At 40.0% G+C, this 22,497-nt stretch overlaps 1 protein-coding gene across 1 annotated transcript in view; it reads right to left on the minus strand.

Annotated features, from left to right (window-relative positions):
- Window positions 1-2,167: 2,167 nt before the first annotated feature.
- adcy8 (adenylate cyclase 8 (brain)) overlaps window positions 2,168-22,497 on the minus strand; it is a gene marked incomplete at both ends in the record, with an annotated part of 59,933 nt that continues 39,603 nt past the window's right edge. The window contains 11 exons of the mRNA XM_083684557.1: window positions 2,168-2,667; window positions 3,385-3,499; window positions 4,276-4,368; window positions 6,527-6,673; window positions 9,245-9,403; window positions 12,665-12,743; window positions 13,562-13,734; window positions 14,139-14,228; window positions 15,067-15,268; window positions 15,898-15,998; window positions 18,498-18,695. Of these exons, the coding sequence (XP_083540683.1) occupies window positions 2,168-2,667; window positions 3,385-3,499; window positions 4,276-4,368; window positions 6,527-6,673; window positions 9,245-9,403; window positions 12,665-12,743; window positions 13,562-13,734; window positions 14,139-14,228; window positions 15,067-15,268; window positions 15,898-15,998; window positions 18,498-18,695 (1,857 nt within the window). The remainder of the gene's footprint in view (window positions 2,668-3,384; window positions 3,500-4,275; window positions 4,369-6,526; window positions 6,674-9,244; window positions 9,404-12,664; window positions 12,744-13,561; window positions 13,735-14,138; window positions 14,229-15,066; window positions 15,269-15,897; window positions 15,999-18,497; window positions 18,696-22,497) is intronic.

Raw genomic sequence — 22,497 nt, forward strand, 5'->3', positions numbered from 1 at the left:
CAGTTTGTGCAAGGCAGGTTAGGCCTACTACCTGTATATTCCTTGCCCAAGTTGTAGTAGAGCATAGCCTGTTTAAGTTAGTTGAGGTGTTGAGGTTGCTTACAGCATTATACTGTGCCCTCCATAAGTATTGGAAAGAGGAAACATTTTTGTCTTCTTTTAGCTCTATACTTCAATAGTTTGGATTTGAAATCAAACAATTACTATGAGGTCAAAGTAGAGATTCTCAGCTTTAATTCAATGTTTGTTTTATTCAGATTTTTATTTTTTTCACTTCAGAATTCAGTTACAGTGGCAGCCATACACACCCTCCACCTTTTTTCTCCACACTTTACATTTACCATCACTCTGGTACATGTCAATCTTTGTCTCATCTGTACACAAGACCTTTTCCCAGAACTCTGCAGGCTCTTTTGGGTACTTTTTAGCAACTGTAACCTGGCCATCCTGTTTTTGTGGCTAACTAGTGGTTTGCACCTTGCAGTGTAGCCTCTGTAGTTCTGCTGGTGAAGTCGTATGCAGATGGTAGTCTCTGACACATTCACACATACCTCCTGGAGAGTGTTCCTGATCTGTTGTTTTGGGTTTTTTCTTAATCATGGTGAGCATTCTTAAGTCATCTACTTTCATCTAAGTCTTCCGTGGCCTAAAAGGCCATTTGTGATTTCTGAGCTCACCAGTGCTTTTTTATTTTTTATTTTTAATGATGTTCCAAACTGTTGATTTTAGAAAGCCTATGGTTTTGGCTATGTTTCTGACTATAGCTATGTTTTTTCCCCCCGATTTTTCAGCCTAATAATAGTTTTCTTGACTTTCATTGACACCTCTTTGGTCCGCACCAATAGCAAACTCCAAAGGCAAATACAAAGCCTAGAATCAATACTAGATATAGATACGTCTCTTATGCCTGCACAAATGATGTGATGGAACACACCTGACTAACCAGAAACAGCTGTCAAGCCAATTGTTGACCTAACCCTAAAATAAGGGGACTATACATCAAAAGTGTTGTAATTTCTGAATGGTGAAACCAATATGTACACAAATACCATCATATAAACTCTGTGACTACGAGACAACAATGATGTTGGTTGCGATGGCAGTATGAACCTTTTAAACACTGGCCTACTGTTCTTGCTACTGTACGAAGCATTCAGAAAACTCACCCCTGATCACAATCACTTCACCAGCGTACAATTTACATACAGAACCAACTAGTTGATGTTTTTAATTTCAGGCATTCCATTGGCATTGCTCCGTGTTTAAGTCATGCTCCTTGAGAACCTAAAAAATTCAGGTGACTTGAGATTCACTAATTTAGTTATTTTGCTACACTATTCTGTTTAAACATTACATCTGTATCAGGCACTGTGAGCTGATACTGTGGTAGACATTTTTCAAATAATTAAGTATTGGCCCCATGAATAAAGGACCATTTAAATGGTAAATAATCTCTTAAATGGTCAATCTAGGATTGGTACTGTACATCCATTATCTGACTTTGAAATGAATGATACAGCCATTGATTCTTGAAAAATATAACTTATAAATGCCCCATCAGTTAGTTCAATTGTCTTATCCAATCTGAATGAAAAGTATAAACTAAACAAACACTGTATAGCTTCAAAACACGGTTAAAACTATCATTTTGATCTCATGGATGGTCAGTCCTTGCATCCATAGCTCATACTATGAATTTAAGTGGTTACATTTTCCAGCCCCATCCCTCAGATTTTTGCGTTATGTTTGCATTTATGATTGAATTGGAGCCTTAGATTTAAATACCAAAGTTGTATTCATGGAGTATAACCCATCTCATGTAAATGTGTTATGGCATAATTACATAAGGCTCAGTGGTATCCGAGGTCATAACTGTGACAAAGTCCACCACACACAAAGCATCTATAAAAAAGTAAACCCCTTTATTGTGTTCTCATATATAAAAGAAATACAAAAAAGAAACATTGACACCAGGAAAGGGTACGGGGCTGGGCATGTGTGTGGGTGGGGGGACATATAGGGGAGTGGATGAGGGGAGGCAGAATGTTGGATCGTCAGATGGATGGATGAACAGACATATCAATGGATGAGGGTTGGTGAAAACAGAACGCACAGTCCCGTCCCGTCCCCTCCCTCCCCTCCTTTTAACTGCCACCCCTTCCCCCCTTCAGGGCAGCTCAGTCTTATCCGCCGCTTCGGCATGGTGCCCCGCTCCCACCTCGGGCCCTCCAGGGGCCAGCAACGTCCTCCTGTTGTAGTGGTGGTGACCCTTCATGATGCCCGAGTTGTTGTTCTCGTTGAGGATCTGCTTCTGCTTCTGTCGGTTGAGCGACTGCACCAGGCCCAGGACCACGGCGGCCAGCGAGTACTGGCCCGTGAGCTTGCGAGGCTGCAGTGTGAGCGGGTTGGGCTGCACGCGTCCGAGAAGGAAGTGTGTGCGGATCTTGCCCTCCTGCTCGCTGATGCCCTTCACGTAGATCTCCCCGCGGTACTCAAAGGCGAAGCCACGCTCCTTCAGGATCAGGTAGGTCTCCTCTGGCACCTGGATCTTGCCGCTCACGCCTGTGCTGTCCATACGGCTGGACAGGTTCACCGTCTTACCCCAGATGTCATACTGTGGTTTCTTGGCTCCAATCACTCCTGCCACCACCGAGCCATGGGCCATTCCTGTATAGAGGGATGAGGAGGAGGAGATGGAGGAATAGACAGAGGAGGAGATGAGCAGGAAGGGAAAGAGGAGGTGGAAGAGACGGAGTGTGAAGAAGAGGAGCAAGGGAAGGAGGTGGATGGATAGCAGGATGACAATGAGATGATTGGAGGAGGAAGAGAAAGAGGGGAGACGGAACAGAAACATGGTTAAGAGAAGAAAAATGATCATGGAGCAGAGGAAGACAGCAGTTGAGGAAGCAGGTGTTGACTATATTATGGTGCTCCACCTAGTGACCATGCATTGAACATCATTACATTCAACATGAGCAAGTAAATCCATCTGGTCCAAACTGGGATATACACCAGTTCTCTTGGAGAAGTGTTGAATTTTGCTAGGTGCCAGCGCCTCACATCCTCAAATAAGAAAATTAACTGCTTTCAAACTGTGCCACCATTGCAACAAAAGGTTTAATTTCAGAAGTATTTATAGGTGCAATTAGCACCAAGCGGCTATCTAACTATTTAGACTAATGAATTATATAACTGGTTGTTAATGGTTTTAAAAATATATATAAACAAGTAGAGCAATAGTCTATATACTACATAAATAATTAATAAACCCTTTCTAAAGGACACATTGATATAAGTGTTATCAATTTATTTTCATTGTGTTAAATTAGTGGGATCAGTTCTTAATGGTTTTGGGTGGTTGACTGGCAGTCTGAAAGTTCTTACCGATTCTAAGTTCGAAGTTGTTGAAGGAGTGCTTGTTGATCTCCTGGATGCTCTCATTCAGGGCAATGGCAAAGTCTGCCAGGGCACACAGGTGACCCCACTTGTCCTCACATTGCTATGGGAACAAAGACGAAAAGAATAAAAGACTTATCCGCAAAGAGTGGAATCACTCTGATGTCAATCAGGTGTAACGTCTCGCCCTGCTCCTTAGTTTATGTTTGTCTTTGTTTCATGTCAGGCATACATTATTTCCTGTTTTATGTTGTTAGACTCACCTCATCTCTTGTTTCAGATACTTCACTTCCTGCCCTTGTGTGTTTCCTGCCTGTGTGATTGTCTACCCCGCCCTGATTGGTTTCACCTGTTCCTCATCATCCTTCCCTGTGTATTTAGTCTGTGTGTTCTCCTGTCTCCTGTTCTATGTGCCAGTTCGTCTTTGTATCATACGTCCCAGCAGTTCCTAGTGATAAGTATTCCTGGTTTTTGATCTCAGAGTGTGTTTCTGACATTGCCTTTTGCCTACCCCTTTTCGGATTATCTGCCTGCCTTTTTGAACTGCCTACCTGTGTACCAAACCTTTTTGAAAGTAAAGACTGTTCTATTGGATTTAAGTTTTTGTCTTCGAGTCGTGCATTTGAGTCCTCTGCCTAAGTACAACAGGCATTACATCAGGTTCACTCGAGGGGAACACAATTAGAATAGCCCCAGCAGGGCAAGACCGAATAAGAATCACGCCACCCTAGGGAAAGATGACAAATACCGATGTATAAAAAAAATAGTTTTGCCTTCCAACAGGAAGGTAATAGCTCCCTTCTGTATTATTCTGGTTTTGTATATGCCCCCTATGTACCTTATATACCAATATTCAATCCCATTCTAGCTTTTGTTCACCTGTTTTTCTGGGGATAGTCCAGAAACCGCCATGTAAGTGCTGCCAATAGTCTTTATCTTCTCGATGTCCTGGAATCGATCCTCACCAAGCAGCTATGCAAACACAAAGAAGAAAGAGACAAACACAAGGCCTCCATCATTAATTAACAGCTAGTGCTCACTACCATCTCACTACTGAAATGAACCAAGCAGTTTCACCCAAGACTAGAGTCAACATTGCAAATTGACTTTTGGTTTTCATGGATGTCAGTCATTGTAGTGGTGCTGGGTGGGTAACTACCTGTCAGTCCACAGATCTAACCAATCATTAGGCCTGACAATTGAAAATTAATTAATTAATGATATTATAATTAATTATATCAATAGACACTCAGGCGCCAATCTCGTGACACCAGAATTTACTACACGCACCTCCCTTTGCCGCACACCTGTGTTTTGTTTTTTGAAGCTCCTCTTTTTGAAGACACAAAAATCTCATATTTGTGTGATTAGTCACATTAACAAGGTTACTCAGTCACTAATAAAGCAGGTCACTCATTAGTAACTCACATAGCAAAGCCATATGTGTGCCTTACACCAACTTTGAAATGTCACTGTGTCCATATGTACCATATGTACCACTCTGCAGCTGCTAACAGACATATCTTGGGGTGTGTTTCAAGACAGCAAAAAGCAAGTCTATTCCTGTCCAAGAGAAGTGTTTGAAGAAAGCAAGTTGATTGGCCCACAGCCACAAGCATAGACCTCAGCTGGTGTCTGTCTGGTTCTTGCTGCATTTGGTGACACTGACCCTGTCCATGAATAACACGGCTCTACAGTGAGTTTAGAATGAGTAGAGTAGGCTATCATTGTTAGCTACTGTCAAGCCATTGGGATGAAAAGAACAATCACATTTTTTTGGAGCAAGAAGAAAGAGAGAAGATAGAATTAATTTAACTGCACATTAATTCAATTCTTGTGCAGTTGATCTGATTTGTATGAAGGTCAATAAATTCACTACACTGTAGATATAGACATCTGAGTACTCCTATTTTCCTTATTTCCTGAATAGTCACAAAACTGTGAAGTTTAGTATAGTTCAGTAGATAAGCTCAAAAATGAATTTCTAACTTTTGAAATTGAGCATGAAAATTAGCACACTTGCATAATCTTTCTGGCTGAACAAAACCTGATATTGTGCCAATTATGCCCAGCCTTTTTGGAGCTTGCAGCTAGTTGTTAATGACAAACCTTTAATGCTTACATTACATTATTTAATGCTTACATTATTATTATATAACATTATACATGTTATACATATACACTCACCGAACACTTTATCAGGAACACCTGTATACCTTCTCATGGTGGAGGTGGTGTAATGGTGTGGGGAATGTTTTCTTGGCACACTTTGGGCCCGTTAATACCAATCAATCATCGCTTGAATGCCACAGCCTATTTGAATATTGTTGTTGACCATGTGCATCCCTTCATGGCCACAATTTATACATCTTCTAATGGCTACTTCCAGCATGATAATGCACCATGCCACAAAGAAAAAGTCGTCTCAAACTGGTTTCATGAACATGACAATGAGTTCTGTGTTCTTCAGTGGCCTTCCCAGTCACAGGATCTGAATCCAATAGAACACCTTTGGAATGTGGTAGAACGGGAGATTCACAGCTTGAAAGTGCACCTGAAAAATCTGCAGGAATTGGTCCAGAATCTCAAAGGAATGTTTCCAACATCTTGTGGAATCAATGCTACGAAGAATTGAGGCTGTTTTGAGAGCATAGGGAGACCCTACCCAGTATAGTGTTGTTGTTTTTTTAGGAGCTTATCTACTCGGGGTAAGAGACTTCAATAGTTGATGATATATCGTTCCCATTACTTATATGCCAAACATTCTTAGCCTATGGCCACATATATCATAGGAGACAAAGTGACCAGGAAATCAAGCTTTGCTTTGTTGAACACAACCATCCGTCTTGGATGATTGGACATCAATTTCAGTGCAAGGCAAAGGACTTGTTGGGCTAGGAGTGACACACTCCATTTGTCAGAGAGTTCAAGGTCACAAGGTATTCTCTGAAGGGCTTGTTGTGTCTCAGAGAGATCTAAGTGGAACAGCTCCCTAAGCATTTAATTCACTACCAAAACAGGTATACTTTAGTGGTGATCATCAAAGATGACCAGGATAAAATAAAAGGCAGATTTAACAATACCAGTGGTAAATGGCAGTAACAGTGTTGATAGCAAAAGCAGTTCCTACCTCATCAAAGTCGGCAATGATCTCGTTGAGGAGACGCAGACACTCCACACCCTGGTTGTTCATCTCCGTTTGTGAGTAGAAGTCAGCGAATCCCGGGATGGAGGCGAACATCACACCCACTGAGTCATAGGACTGGGAGTACAGCTCCTGTAGAGAAACCCAATGCAGTAGAGTTGTTAGAATCTAACACACACTGTATTCAAGTATTGTGTTTGTAAAGTATATTCAAGGTTCAAGGCTATCAATTCTGTATATTTTATTTTTTACTGTATTTAATGTTTATTACTGTTGATGTTTATGTTTGATCTATTATCCTTATTACAATCTACTGTTGATGGTGTTGAGCTGCTCTGCCTCAGGCATTTTGCTGCATTGTATAGTTGTGTTCAATGTAAAGACAAATAAACAAGACTTTTATCTGTTGAATGGTTATATGAAGGTTATCTGCTGAATAACAAGAAGGTGATCTGCTGAATGGCTAAATGCAAATATATAGCATGAACATAAAACCACAAGAAGCAGACTGCATTACAAACAGGTGAAGCCCCTAAGCACAACCTTATGGAGCTGAAGCAGCACTTTAGCAACATTCCTAAGGGGCTCATTGTTTAAACATGCACCATATATACAATATGTGCTACAGTACATGTCAGCCAGATAGATGTTGATGGATTTATTACTTTGTTGCACTGTTGAGGAGCTAACTTGCCGAAAGCATTTCATTGCACTGCCTGCGGCTGTATTCTGTGTATATGACAAATAAACCTTGATTTGATTTGATGCTTCCTTTTAATTTCCAAAGTCCAATAGAGATAGGCGTATATGTCTACTCGGAACACATTCTGGATGGAGTGTGCATCCTCCTCTGACTGATGTGAGTTGTACTAGGTGAATGTGAGCTGTGAGAGAATGTTTGGGGGTGCCAAAGGCCTGTTTTTTTACAGCTTCACACATTTACTACGCTCCCCTCTAACATGGCAGTTACTATAGTGAGATGGAGTTGCACTGTTAACCCACGACCACTAGGGTGCAATGTGAATGCATAGCAAACCTGTTGGTCGATGTACTGTATGCAAACTACTGCAAAACTGCTAAGATTCACCCATATAAAAATAAGTTGACTGAAATAGTTGCATTGAGGAATTAACACAGTCCTTTTCATAATGCTACACTAGTAATGCATTAATGGTTAAATGTAGTGTTAGGGCATCGTTAACCTCATTTCAATTTGGCACAGTAAATAATTGATTTCACTCACTACCCAGTAATACAAATATTCTTCATACATGCTTATTCATTCTAGTAGACAGGCAATAATAGTTGAATTAATTAACCTCTGAGATTCTGAGATAAATGAATTTCTGAGGTTGTGCCTTTTGTGATGAAAAATGAAAATGAAAATAGTCCTCTAATTGCATCTTCACCAAAAAAGCATATAGTTGAGTGCACATGATTACAACTATGAATGCCTATCATATATATTTTAACAATCCAACCAATCAAAACCAACCTCCACTGCACCTCATTCTCATCTATCTGATTAATTCCACAACCATCTAAACCCTTAAAGAGTTTGATATGCCAAGTCTGACTAGGCCCAGTAACCTTCCCTCTGGGCATGTGCGGTATCATCTAAATCACTGGACAATAAACAGTCTGATTAATAATGAAGGGAGTGATTAGGGCTTAGGCAATCCTAATGGATGCATTTTTAATCATGCCTTTTTAATTAGGAAAAGGCATGGGAGCAGAATGATATCTGTACTGCGCTCAAGGCATCCATAATTCATAGACCAAGTCACTATTGTTTGAGAAGCAACAGAAGATTAGAGGAGTTGATAATGAGGAAAAGGGAAGAGTTGAGCGAGGACAGTCTTGGACAAAATGGTGCCTTTAACCCCCAGAGCATGAGAACTTTCACTTTCACTGTCACCTAGGTAAACTCATCACACCATGGATGAGGTACTGTTGATTCAACAATAATCTCACCCTCATTACAAAATAAGAGTGTTTGACTTGTTGGTATTCTTCAAAATAACATCATATCTCTTCCCTTGGCTCTTTAACTGGGTTTGAGAGAAATATTTAAACATTTTAATGGCACATATTCTCAGTATAGAAAATACATCAACTTATAGGGATGATTGGTTATAGGTTATCATACGCCATAAAGGGTATAGTTCAACAAAGGTTGGTTGCAAGAGAAAATAAACAAAAATAAACACAATCCACAAAAGCATTAGATGACGGCAAATGTTCTTTTCCACCATCTCCACGTCTGAAGTTGGTGGAAAAACAATTAGGGATCACTTTGTGGGTTGGAACACGGAGGCTTATGGAACTGATAGTGATGAACTTAAGTTTGGGATATGTTAACGAGTACAGCGCACTCCGCTTATAGTGGATTCGGTAAAAGTGATAAGCCGCTTCGTGATCAAACAACGTTGGCTGGAATCATTCCTATACTAATTCTGTGTAAGTACTTTGTTTATAGTAATCAAGTATTCTCCTTATAGTGATCATGTGGGCTTCGTTGTGTATGTAAAACGGGGGAAATAGTAGTAAGTGCCTAGTCCCTTGTGTGTGTATGTGAGTGCTTCCATTCAATGACCTCATCATTTACGTGGCTTACAGTGTCCCCTACATTGAGATGTTCCAAAGGAGCACTGATATCCTCACATTCTGCCAAAGGAAAAGAAAGAGAAGGGAATCCCAAACCTCATTATCCCGATCCTTCTCCAGGAAGTGGCGGGCAACGTGACTGGGTAGAATGTTCCGGAGCATGTTCTCATTGTGTTCCCGGAGTTCTGTCATCTCGTTGATTTCCTCCTTGGCCTGGACTCGCCAGAGGAAATCCAGCCGTGCCGTGTACTCCAGCTGAGAAAGAGTAGGGTGAAGTTCCAAGGTTAGTTTTTGTCGTTTTACGAAGGTTAATCGTTCTTAGATCATACAGGCACACTCAGCGGGCTACAACCAAAAATGACTGGCCGTTTGCAACGTTGCTGGCATGTTGGTGGATTCATTTGCTGTAACTTCCTCTGGCTACAAGTTTCAGCCCTAGTAAAAACCACTGCCCTATAAACCACTGTCCTAGTAACAATTCATCCCACTTGTAATGAAGAATTTGGCATAACACAGTTAGTTCAACCAAGGACAGGAATGTCTATCAATTAATTAATTAAAATGGAGCTGTGGATTTGGCGGTGTTTTGGGCTTATGTACATATAGCCTATGATGAGTCAGCTACATTAATAAACGTTTCTTAACCTATTAAACAAGCACAGATGTATTGAAGGAATATATGAGTATGTTTGGGAAATAAAACTTGGTTCCTACACTGTCAAGAAGAACAATTTGAGCTATAGCCTTTGCTTAACTATAACTATACTACAATCTCACAGTGGAGGTCATATGTATGAGTGAATGAACTACGATTTTAGAAAATCAACAGATCAGTGTGTTGGAGTCTATCAGCACAATGAACCAACATTAATTGTGCATACAAGCATATAGCCTATTCAGCTACACATTGAATAATAGTTAATATTAAAAAGATATATAAATATTAATAGCAACAATAAACAGCAAAGCTTTTTGTCCAATATTGGCATGGATGTAGAAATATTTAACAGCAATATGAAGTAGTGTAGAAATAAAGAATGTGTGCTTTTGATTTCCTGGTAAAACAATGTAGCACTCTTGTAAACTATACTCCACTCTGTCCTCCACAAGGTTCCATAAACACATTGACATTGCGATTGAGGTAACACTTAAACTTTCGAGAACACACTGCCATGGTATTAAACCGAGGTAGTTACGGCAAATTACCAACGTTGCAAGTGGCCTTCTGTGTTTTGATCGGCTAGCAAGGGGTTCATTTCACTTGTAGTTGAATTGGATCCTTAATTGGCTCCATGACAATAATGACTTAGTTAACTTTCATTGAGTCCTCATGTTGACAGACATCAATAGCGAACTCCAAAGACAAACACAAAGCCTAGAATCAATACCGGACATTGACAGCTCTCTTATGATTGCACAGATGATTTGACAGAACACAGAAACACCTGTCAAGCAAATTGTCCCATTACTTTTGGTGCCCTGAAATAGGGAAAATATGTATAAAAAATGTTGTCATTTCTAAATAGTGAAACCAACATGTACTGTACACATATACCCTCAACTCAAATAAAAGCTGAGGATCTCCACTTTAACATCATCGTAATTTTTACAAACTTTTGGAGTAAATAAAAGAAAAAATGCTTCACTGTCCCATTACTTATGCAGGGCACTGCATTTGTCAGTATATCAATCCCAACTCATCCAAACCTGTGCTACAATCTAGCAGGAGTCTATGTCAACGCGCACCACCACACAAAATGGTCGCATATAGTGAGAGAGAGCAACGTAATGCGAGATGGAGATGGAGTAAGGTGAACACTTCACATTTTGGCTATATGTCCCGATTCCGACAATGACAGAAGATGCCCCCCCCCGCCCCCTTTATATACCCAGGAAAGTGTTGCCTATCACCTGTTAATCAAGCAGTTCTGGTGACTTTTGATGGGAGAATAACATAGTGGTTAGAGAGAGTGAAAAGCGTAAAATACAACAGCAATCACACAATTTAACCAGAAGCCTAGATGCAATGATAGTTTTGGGCAATGATTTGACTTACACGAGTTAGTTAACTGGAGTTAGGATTCCAACTAATGCATAGCACATACAGTTCCACCAGAGTGGGTGGGCAGTGTCAATCATAAACTATCGTGCACACACCCAGTGTGTCAATGTAGGCACGATACATACTGTAGATTATATACACACGCAAACACACACCAAAGCAGACATTAAGTCCAGGTTATACACAGCCCAGAGGGCAGCACAGTCACAATTTTAGATCAGTCACGGTCACGCAAATGCATTCATGTTTTAAGAGTTTTAACTAAATAAGAGGCCCAGTTGCTATGGAGATGGGAAAAGAAACCAGTTCCATTGAAAGACAGCTAATCAAGAGGGAAGAATTTACACACATTACAGACAACAAAAAAACTCACTGCCATGAGTCTGTCTATGTCTTCTACCATGCCCAATCAAATCAAAAACAACATTTGGAGTAGGGCCAAGAAAAGTACCTTAGAGTAAGGTAGACAGAAACCGCAAATTGAAATACAGGTTTTGATTGTCTTCATGCTGCACAACAAGGGCACAAGAGTGAAGACAGTGTTCCTGGCAAACACTGGTACAAAACGGAGTCAGCGTTGAAAGTGTTAATTAGTTTTGGCTTTATCTAACCGCTTATTAAGCCCTGCTCTATAGGTTTTGTGTATACAGTATCAAGCTAGCTTAATTATAGTGGGGTAACAAAGCTGGTACATTTCTGGACATTTTGTCCATTGCCCTCCTGCCCTGCAGATGTTGAATGATTCATGGTCAGAGACACAACCATTCTTGTTGTTTAACTGAATTATTCCTAGCCTGCACATGGGAAAGCTCAGCTGCTCACAAACATGACCAGAAAACACATGTTTGACACAATCTGATTGGAATGAATGCAACAACCAGAATATTTGACCACTACCCTTTATTCTGAGAATGTTCAAACACCCACAGCACAACATAACAAAGGTCTTACTCCCTATGCAATTGAACGTCTTCAAATGGGGGCATTTTTTTTTTCTATTTTTTTTCATATGGCTACAAGGGGCTTTCAATTATTCTTGTATCCACTCTGTATTCAGACCCTGTGATCTCTTTGATCAATGGGTGCCATTAAGTAAAGGGAGCTTAAAAGTGCATTGGTCGGTGAATCCTCCTCCTCCCTCCCTTACTCCCACACTCATTATTCAGGCACCACGTTGAATTTCCACATTAGATTAATCTATAGATAATTAAAAGACTGATAGCCCTAGAACACCTAGCAAACCTGTCTTACTTTAACAAGCTGCAACACCACTCTTTTTGTGTTGTAAACAAAGTGTCTGGATGGCCAATTCCGATTACATGTATTAAAGAAATAAAGTTCAGTTTGTGTGTGAGATTGTATTTGCTCCATTGTTTACATTATGTTGGTGGCCCAATGTGCATAAATCACTGAGTGGGGCATAGAGCATAAATAACATGTGACAGTCATCTTACCTGCTGCCCATGGTAAAATACAGCAAGGAGGAACATAGCCATCAGAAGCAATGAGGTCTCTTTGGTCCCCAGGAAGTTGCTGCAGAAACAAAAACAAATCAGCTAAAACAATAACACAAACATTCCTACTGAAACATTTTTACTGAAACACTGTTAATGCTGTCAAGTCTCATAAATATATTTTTCATAAATAACATGAACTATCAAGTGTAATGCAATTTAATTTTCTGGACAGTTAGGGGAACGTTGACAAAATAGCATTTTTACATCAATAATAAGAGCCATAAATCATTACATGTTCACTGGCAATCAGATTATGGCAGAATTTAAAGTGTGATCAATAGAAAAGCGTTGAGATGATACAAGAAAATCTGAACTGATATCATTTGGCGTTTTTTCATCAGTCCATTTTAAAATGCAATACAATGCCAAAAAAATCCAGCCTAAAATCCATCAAAATATGACAATTTGCTGTATCTCAGGTTGTGGATGTTGCACAGGCATGATTTTTCACAATGCCAGAGCTGTCATAGGCTTGTGAACACAGTGGAAACCCCCACTCCAAGAAAAACTAAAAAAACATGACTTTAGAGGTCCATTTCCTCCCTCTCTGGTTGGCCCATTAGAATGAATGAGGTGTCAGTATGTACACAAGATCCACCCATTTCAATTCCCCTTCTGGGCATGTCGCTGAAGGGCACAGAGAAGTGGAAAAAGCTTGACTAGGCTTTTGTTGTAGCGCAAATCCAGTAAAACCACATAAAAAGCAACTGTTCTGGTCTAAGCATGATTTAGCCCAATGCAAGTTACCGTACAACCTTAAGACACACACGTGTGTGTGTATGTATGTGTGACAGGTGTCACACAATTTCAGTTCTCTACCATTGTGTTACTCACTCTGTGTTGTGGTGGAAAGTGTCGTAGCGCACAAACAGGGAGGTGTAGAAGGCCTCTGTGAGCAGGGAGTAGATGGCGATCATGACCAGGAGCACGGCAAGCTTCAGGACCGAGTTAAGCCGCAGGAACACTGCACACGTCACCATAGCCAGCACCCCAGTGAACACAAAATACTGAGGGAACAAATATTGACAACACAGCTCAGGAAATGAGTTAAATTATTAGTTAATTTGATGTACTGGAAATGGTCTGTTATTGTATTTTCAATTTAGATTTTTCTTTTCGAAGGTATGAATTAAATTCCGATTAATATCCTGACTTTAAATGAAATGTTCCCAAACCTTGGAGCTTAGTGGGGGAAAGATATACAAAGGGTTGCTCAAAACTTTATTAATGATGTTCATTGGGAAAAGGGTATATCCCATACACATTTTTCCAGAGGATTGAACAGATAGAAGGTAAAACATTCACCTAGACTGTAAGAGGGTAAGATTGAGCTACCAGCATTTTGCTTATACATAGACTACCCAAGTGTCGAGTGTGTAAGAGCTGGAGTGTATTTCAGGGTGTAGTCTACCTCTGGGTAGAAGCAGATGTCAGGGATTTGGGTGGATGCATTGAACGTCTGGTTCTTGAAGGTGCTGGATTTGTCAAAATCACACCAGAGCTACAGGGGAAAAAGAGATAGTTGTACACATTAGGTACAGCATTCAATGTATCAAAACTTAAATACCCAATTCATGTATCAAATACCCATTAATATTCAAATGTTAAATTAATCTTTCACAAGGTGGCCGGGGTCAGAATTCAAAATCTTGGAGATGTACTGTATGCATAAAGAGATCTTTCTCAATGATTGTCTTATCAACTGACCATGCCTGGCAGCACACAAAAAAGTCAAAGCTTACTCAAAGTAACTGAACTGCTTCTGTAATTCAAATGCAACTCTGCCTCATGAGTAGAAACCACAGCATACTGTAGGTATTAGTTGTAATGGCCCTGCTCTCCAACCTCATTCATGCTCATATATCCTGCTTTTTATTGCCAATTATATGTACAGATCATTGTTGTTGAAGTGCCTCTTGGCTATATGATGTGCTGAATGCAATCAATGACCTTGAGAAAGTCCAAGTTAATGGGAAGTGTATTTCTTGTGCCGTGATGGATGTAGTGTATTCAACAATGTTGCTAAGATCCAACGGTATATAGGGAAGGACATACACTTCAGTGTGGCATGCAGAAAGTAAATGAGAGTCAGTGGGTCAACATGGGAATAGCTGCATGAAGATTTACAGTAGCGCTGTAGATAAGGTATGGGAAGAAGGCCATATTTTGATGTTTAGAGAAATGCCAAATCTATTTGTGAGCCTCTTACTAAACTCTAGCTCTATAAACAAAGAGCAACAACTAAAACAAAGAAACTATGTTTGGTGGTCATCACACGTGACATCACGTAGCACTTCCTGACTAGCTCACATTTAGTAACCATGTCTGTCAGTACTTACAATGTTGACCATGGCCGCAAGGAAGTTGATGAGAATGGAGACAAAGATGATGACATTTCGGGCCATATAGGTCTCATTGATCCAGCAGCAGGCCTTGCGTAGGACAAGAGGCAGACACTTGTAGTCCTCAGCCGTGGTAACCAGGACAAGGCAGGAGTGCAGGACAATGAGCACAGAGAACTGGATCACCATGGTCACCATCCTACAAACATAAGCAATCCAAGAAATCAAGCAACACATAGAAACAGTCACCCATCGTAGCACTCAAGGTCACAAAAGCTCAAAGGTCTGCTCCAAAAAGTATTATATGACAAATGATATGTATTTATGTACAGGCCTATGTGTGATGTTTTAATTCAGCAAAACATTCTGTTTGTTCTGTGGCGCTGTTCATTGCCACGTTGTATGATTAATGAATGACACTGGGACCTCTGATGTGCTCTGGGACCTAGGAGCCCCCGAGGTTTTGCCTCTCTCTCTCTTGTTCACATTGCTTTCCGGCACCTCCAAATTGACAAATCAAGCACTGCCATCACTACATAGTTAAAGGTAGACTCTGGGATATGACGTCAATGGGAAAAGAGCGGGGCAACACTACCAGAGATCATTTCCAAATGGAGACGAGCAAGAAATGAGAGGAGACGATCAACTCCGGCATGCATATCGCGATGGTGCGCATGTGCCGATGTCTAGCGAGTGCCTACTATTGTTCACATCTTTATTTACTCCAAATATCTTTGGTCAAAGTTGCTGTGACTTCCTGGCATGACATCATATCCCAGAGTCTACCTTTAACTTGAGCAAACTATCCCCTTTGTGGTCCTCCTTTACCTGGCTGAGGGGAGCAGGCTCTGAATGGCTGTGATGAAGATGAGAACGATGAAGGCGCACACCAGGTTCGACTTGAACACCTCATCTCTCATCTGGGAGTACTGTACAGCATAGGGAAGGGAGGAGGAAGACAAGAAAAAGAGGAAAGAGAAAGATTTTAAGACAAACACGAGGCGAGACTGACATCTTTACATCAGATCCACACTGTACAACGTCACAAACACAGTCACAGGCTACAGTTCCATCACAAGCAACAGAGAGAAAAAGGAGAGCAAGTGGGCAAGCCAGGAGGTTCTGGGGATGAGCAAAGCTAAAGAGACTTAGCCAGAAGCTCATATTAGCTGCGTCTGAGACAAATTAAAACATCAACACTGGTAACTGGTTAATCAAAGTTATAATTGTGGAAATTCCCCTTTTGAGTAATATGTTTTGATGCTATCTCTTGTTAAGTATGCTTGGAAATAAAGAACAAACACATTTGGGGTTAGCACAGATAGCATGCAAACTGAGATTAGCAATGTTAGCATTAGCTTATCAGGGGGATGTACTGTACTGTTCTAGGCTCCTCATATGTTGATGAGCCACCAGTGTTGGCAGACGTTTATGAGTAATGGTGCATTCATGACCAACTTGGAAACATCTGTGATTTTGGACCTCCGAGTACTGAGCATTCAAGTGATTTGAGGTCGGAAACTCCAAACAACATGAATGCCTGCAGATGATAGCTAACATTGGCCAGTTATAACCGCTTTAGCTTTACATTTTGCAAGTTTCCAAAACCCATCTAATGCATGAAAACAAACTTAAGTGTGTATTGTTGTAATATTCCCACTTCACATTAGCGTAAGATTCTGAAAATTATTTTGGATTACTTTCGGCTACTTTCTTGTTGACTTGACATCAGAGAACTACAAGATGGAAACTTGGAGCTCAAAGATGATACAAGAGTTTCCCACTTGTAATTACAGGTTGAAGAGCTGTTCATTTATGGCATTTAGCGTACGCCTTTATCCAAAGCGACTTACAACAAATACATTTGTTTAAGTAAGTGAATCATCTATCCATCAGTCGTCATAAGAAAAAGTAATCAATGCTCGGACCAGGGGCCATAGGCAGTCACAATGCTAGAAGAAGGAAAACTTAGTTCTTTTTTTTCTTTTTTTTTTCCCACTCAGAGCTCGTATTTCCGAGTTTCCGACTTGTCATGAATGCACCATACTCTCTATCCATTACTGACTGGATGTGCTCTTTGACCTCTCACCCCATGACCCTCGCTGCCCCCTCGCTCTGTCCCTTTCTCAAAGGGTGCTGGGAAATTAGCAAGAGGATGTTTCATGTTTGTCCTTACACAGGTAAGGTCAACGTAAAGTTCAACTCAAAGGTCAAAGATGTAGAAAAGTGGCTTAACTCATGGAGCAAAAAATTAGGGAAGTGGGGGGGAAAATAAACGGCAAAAAAGCTGAACATGTCAACTTTTTCAACAAGACTTTTAAAAAGGAGAACAGGTCCATGGCATGGACATTTGGTCATGAGTAAACTGAAGGGGGTTCTGCATTCTTGGCAAAGCCAATCAGCATTGCCAAAGACCAACTTCTGTCTACCTGTCCTAGAATGCAATCAATACAAAACAAAGTTTTGTCTCTGCAGTAGTTCAATTGCACATTAGTCATTGATCAAAATGCACTGTAAATACCATATCTGTATGACTTAAAATGCATTTCTGTGTCTAATTGTCATGTGTTGGCCTCATTTGGAATAGTATAATAGTTTATCAAACACTGTATGAATGAGGAATGCAGGAGCCACAGGTCAGATCTAATTGAAGCCAAAACATGCAATATTGCAAACTGACGGAGTGACAAGGCCATATTTGTCTGTCTTGTATTGATTCATCAAATTAAGTAATAGAACTATTATTTATTATCATTATGGATTAATATAAATGCCCCCTCCCACAGAAGGGGGGAAACAAATAGATTCAAATACATTTTAGTAGGCTCAATGCACTCGTGAATTGTTGGTCTTACTGAACTTACACTTCACCCATTTTTAACATCACATTCATTATGTTCAGCACCATACCAGTGTTTGTTACGTTCTGTAGTCAAAAACATAAGAGATAAGGTAATTACCCCCTGATGTCATTGTGGGTAAAAAATAAATAATCAGAAACTATAATGAGTTTCCAGCCAGGGGGTGCGTTTGTGGTTGTAGTTTTTAAAAATCAATGAATTCAATATTTGTTTTACCCCCAATGACATCATAGGGGGTAATTTCCTTATAACCTTTTATCATATTTCTTTGACTACAAAATGTAGAAAATCTCAGTTTTTACATATGTAGACTGGTATAGTGCTAGAGATAATGAATGTGATGTTAAAAACTGGTTAAGTGTCCCTTTAAGCACTAACGTGGAGTGAATCATGCAAGCGGATAATATGTGTTTCCTAAGGAAAAAAACATGCCTCTATTTCAATGAGGGAGTTGGTATGTGAAGTACCTTTAGCTTACTCATGATAAAAATCTTTTTTTTATTATTTCCTCTGAAATTGATATCTCAGGATAGATATGAAAAAAGAGTCTGTCTAAACCCCAGCTACCTTTTCTTCCAGGTTGGAGTCTTTAAACATCAGTGAGAAAGGCTTGATATGCTCTCTTCTCAACTTATCGCCACTCCGTAAGTCGATGGCGCTCTCTATTCGCTTGTTAATTTCCTCAGGATCAGAGTGGACATGCAAAGCTTGTGCGAGATGGTTTGGAAGCAGATTTATTGAATTTCTTGTTAGGGCAGCCAGAGTCTAGGGGAAAGCACATGCAAATAGAATAAACCTGCTTGTCCCCTTTTCATTTGGTTATAAAAAATGCATACAGTACATACACAAAAAAAAAAAAAAATGCAATGATCTTGGTCAAACAGACAGCTCAAACAACGTTCTGAATAGTCCTCAACAAACATTTTATGATAAAAAGTAAATCAAAAGAAGAAGAAAGTTGATGATAAAAATGTTGTGAAATAAAACAAACAACATGAAGTTGTGGTAGACACAACACTTGTACTGTAATCATCATTAGCAGAAGCATAGTCTTCGAGTAACAGGGATCAAACACGCATATGAGTTTTTGTTATTCTCATTGTGATTAAGAAATAAAGTTTATTTGTGATTCCTTTGAGCCAAACAACAAGTAATGACACCTGAAATACAGTACCTTGGCAAGCAATGTAACCAGAAACATCAAATGTTTTGATTTATTCTAAAGATCTGTCAATGTAATGCATAAGAAAAGCACAGTCAGCATTAACAGTTAAAGGGTGGTTGTCATAATCTCTTATGACCTGTTATAAGTGTGTTATATAGTACTTATGTACCGTAGATATTAGGACTGCTACTGTATATCAACACAATCAAATGAACAAAGTGCTAATAACTTCTTGCTACCAGACTTGGTCGTAAACTCGCTAAACTACATCTGTCCTGGTAAAGAGAGCAAATTTTTAGATAAGATATGTTAAGTGAAAAAAGTTAATATTGTTGACCTTGCATTTCTCAGTAATTGACATTAGCTATCCATCATTAGCTATGAGCTATCTCCAGAAGCAGACAGATGACACACATGAACAAATTACCTCCAGACTGTAAAGCCATTATCATGATTACATGATTAATACATTGAGTCATTTCTAAGTGTGTGTGTGTGTGTGAGAGTGTGTGTGTGTGTGTTCTGAGATGTCTCCGACCAACTAAATCACTATTCCGACAGATTGCATCACTGCACCTCAACTGAGAACTTGATATGGTTATGAGAATCCATTGCTTCGTGAGGCTATTAAAAGTTAATCCTTGGAGCCTTGCAGTCTCAATGTTCTCTAATAGGTCTCATTTATTTCAAAGTGAGTCTTTTACCTGCCAAGCCATCTCGGGGCTATCATTGATCATAAGTCATTACAAATGGTTATAGGTCTCATCAGAGGAAGTATATGATTGCAATGGTACAGACTGCATTTTTGTGTAGCTGTCTAACTAAAAAGTGCTTTGAAACTTGGGAACAAAGGTTAGGACAGTATTACACCAGGATAAATTCAGCTATAGAAGTCATAGTTGTGATACAATAATAGAATTCATTCATTCACTATACACGCTACAAAGCCAAAACTACTTTAAGTCAAGTCATTGATATATTTTCATCTACAGTATTTATTTTCACTTATTCTGCCTTACACAATTTAAACTAAGTCGATTTGAAACTGAAAAATACTCTATTATCCTTAAAGGATAAGTTTGGAAATCTCAATTTTTTTATATCAATGGCATGTTGTAGAAGGGTACAGACACTTTTTGTGTGACTTTGCTTGGTTTTGAGAAACTTACTGGCACCAGCGAAAAGACTCACCCTGTTGGAAAAGCAATTGACCTTGGCACGCACTGGCATGCACGGCGGAAAGCCGGCTAATGAAAGTCAGGGTAGCCATTATGAGGCTGAAATATCAGAAACAATCTATCAGAAACATAAACCAACGAAAATCGACAGTTTGGAATATCATTAAAAGGAAATAAAGTGGTGAGCTCAGAAGCACTGGTGAGCTCAGAAATCTGTAGGCCAAGGATGACTTCTAAAGAGGATGACCAAAGAATGCTGACCATGACTAAGAAAGACCCCAAAATAACTGTCCCACAGATCAGAAACACTCGCCAGGGGGTAGGTTGTTAATGTGTCAGACTACCATCATCAGAAGACTTCACCACAGAACTACAGAGGCTACACTGCTAGGTGCAAACAACTAGTTAGCCACAAAAACGGGATGGTGGGTTACAGTTTGCTAAAAAATACCTGAAACTGCCTGCAGAGTTCTGGAAAAATTTATTGTGGACAGATGAGACAAAAATGAACATGTACCAAAGTGATGGCAAGAGTAAAGTGTGGAGAAAAGAGGAACTGCTCAATATCCACAGCATACTGTACCACCTCATCTGTGAGATATGGTGGAGGGGGTGTTATGACTTGGGCAAGTATGGCTGCCACTGGAGCTGACTCACTCATCTTCATTGATGATATAACTGCTGATGGCAGGATGAATTCTGAAGTGTACGGAAACATCTTGTCAGCCCAAGTACAGGCAAATGCCTCCAACGTCTTGGACGGCGCTACATCATACATTAAGACAATGACCCAAAACATACTGCCATAGCAACTAGGACGTTTTTCAGGGCCAAAAAGCGGAAAGTTGTTGACTGGCTAAGTCAATCTGCAGATTTAAATCCTATTGAACATGCGTTTAATTTGCTGAAGAGGAGAGTTAAGGAAAACGTGGACTGAAGATGGCTGCAGTACAGGCCTGGCAGAGCATCACCAGAAAAGATACCCAGTGTCTGGGGGGTCACTGGGTCACAGACTTCAGGCAGTTATTGCATGCAAATAATTGTCGACCAATACTAAACATGAGTACTTTATTTCAACATTATATGTTTTTTTCCAATACTTTTGGAGCCCTGAAATAGGAAGAGTATGTTTAAAAAATGTTGTGCTTTCTAAATTGTGAACCCAATCTGAAGAAAACCATTGACTTAAAGCTGAGAATCTCTACTTTGACTCCATAGTAATTGTTTGATTTAAAATCCAAACTGTTTGATTATAGAGCTAAAAGAAGACAAAATGCTTCCTCTTTCCAATACTTATGGTGGGCACTGTATTTATGTTATAGGCCTCTAGTGAAAATGGAGGTGGCTATTCATGTAACTCAGAGGGCTCTCTCTCTCTCTTGCATCATCCCTAATCACTAGACGCTCCTGGCGATTGCCCTGGCGCCCTCAGTGCTACTTCAGACCTACTTGTCAAACAAAGAGTTCAAAGGTCACTGTTGTCATCAGTAGCTATGTTGAGCTGTGTTGCTGTTATGCATGTGAGTGCTTTAGGCTACATATAACCTAAAGGGCAAACACATTTAATTCGGACATTCCTCTTATTCAGACTGTACAGTGTGATTTTGCTCAAGGCAGTGTGGGGTTGGTGGGGCTACAGGCACGAGGTACAGTATGAGGAAAATAAACACATCTGGCCTCCATAAATGTCAACGATACGATGAGGGGCAAAGGGTAGACAGGGATGTTCCAACTGCAGGATCTACGGTATGAAAAGAGGACATCTGCAGTACAAGAGATATTGGATATCTTAAATCTCACATGCCTAAATCATACTTCAGATCGCAATTAAAGTAATCCATCTGTGCTATGCAAGGAAACATATCAGTTATGTAATAACCAACACAACTTTGGGACTTTGATAACATATACCAGTCCACATATATAGAAAATGAAAATCCATATGTTTGTGACAACAATACAAATTCAACAAGCAACAAGTCAACAATCAACATATTTGGCTGCTTAATGTCACATGAATCTCAAAACTAGAATAAACTCTCTAATATGATGTTATCAAATCCCAACTGCCAGACTACTACATGAGAGTAGCTCAGGCAAGGATTAGTGCTTCATAATCCTGGGTAGTCGGCCTGCATCTATCCAGATTTTCAGTCAGGATTCAGGTCCCCTCAGTTCTGTGTTTTAGCCCCTGGCTGTGTTCCCATGGTTCTTAATGACTTCA

This window comes from Argentina silus, assembly GCF_951799395.1.
Source record: "Argentina silus genome assembly, chromosome: 1".
Lineage (NCBI taxonomy): Eukaryota > Metazoa > Chordata > Actinopteri > Argentiniformes > Argentinidae > Argentina > Argentina silus.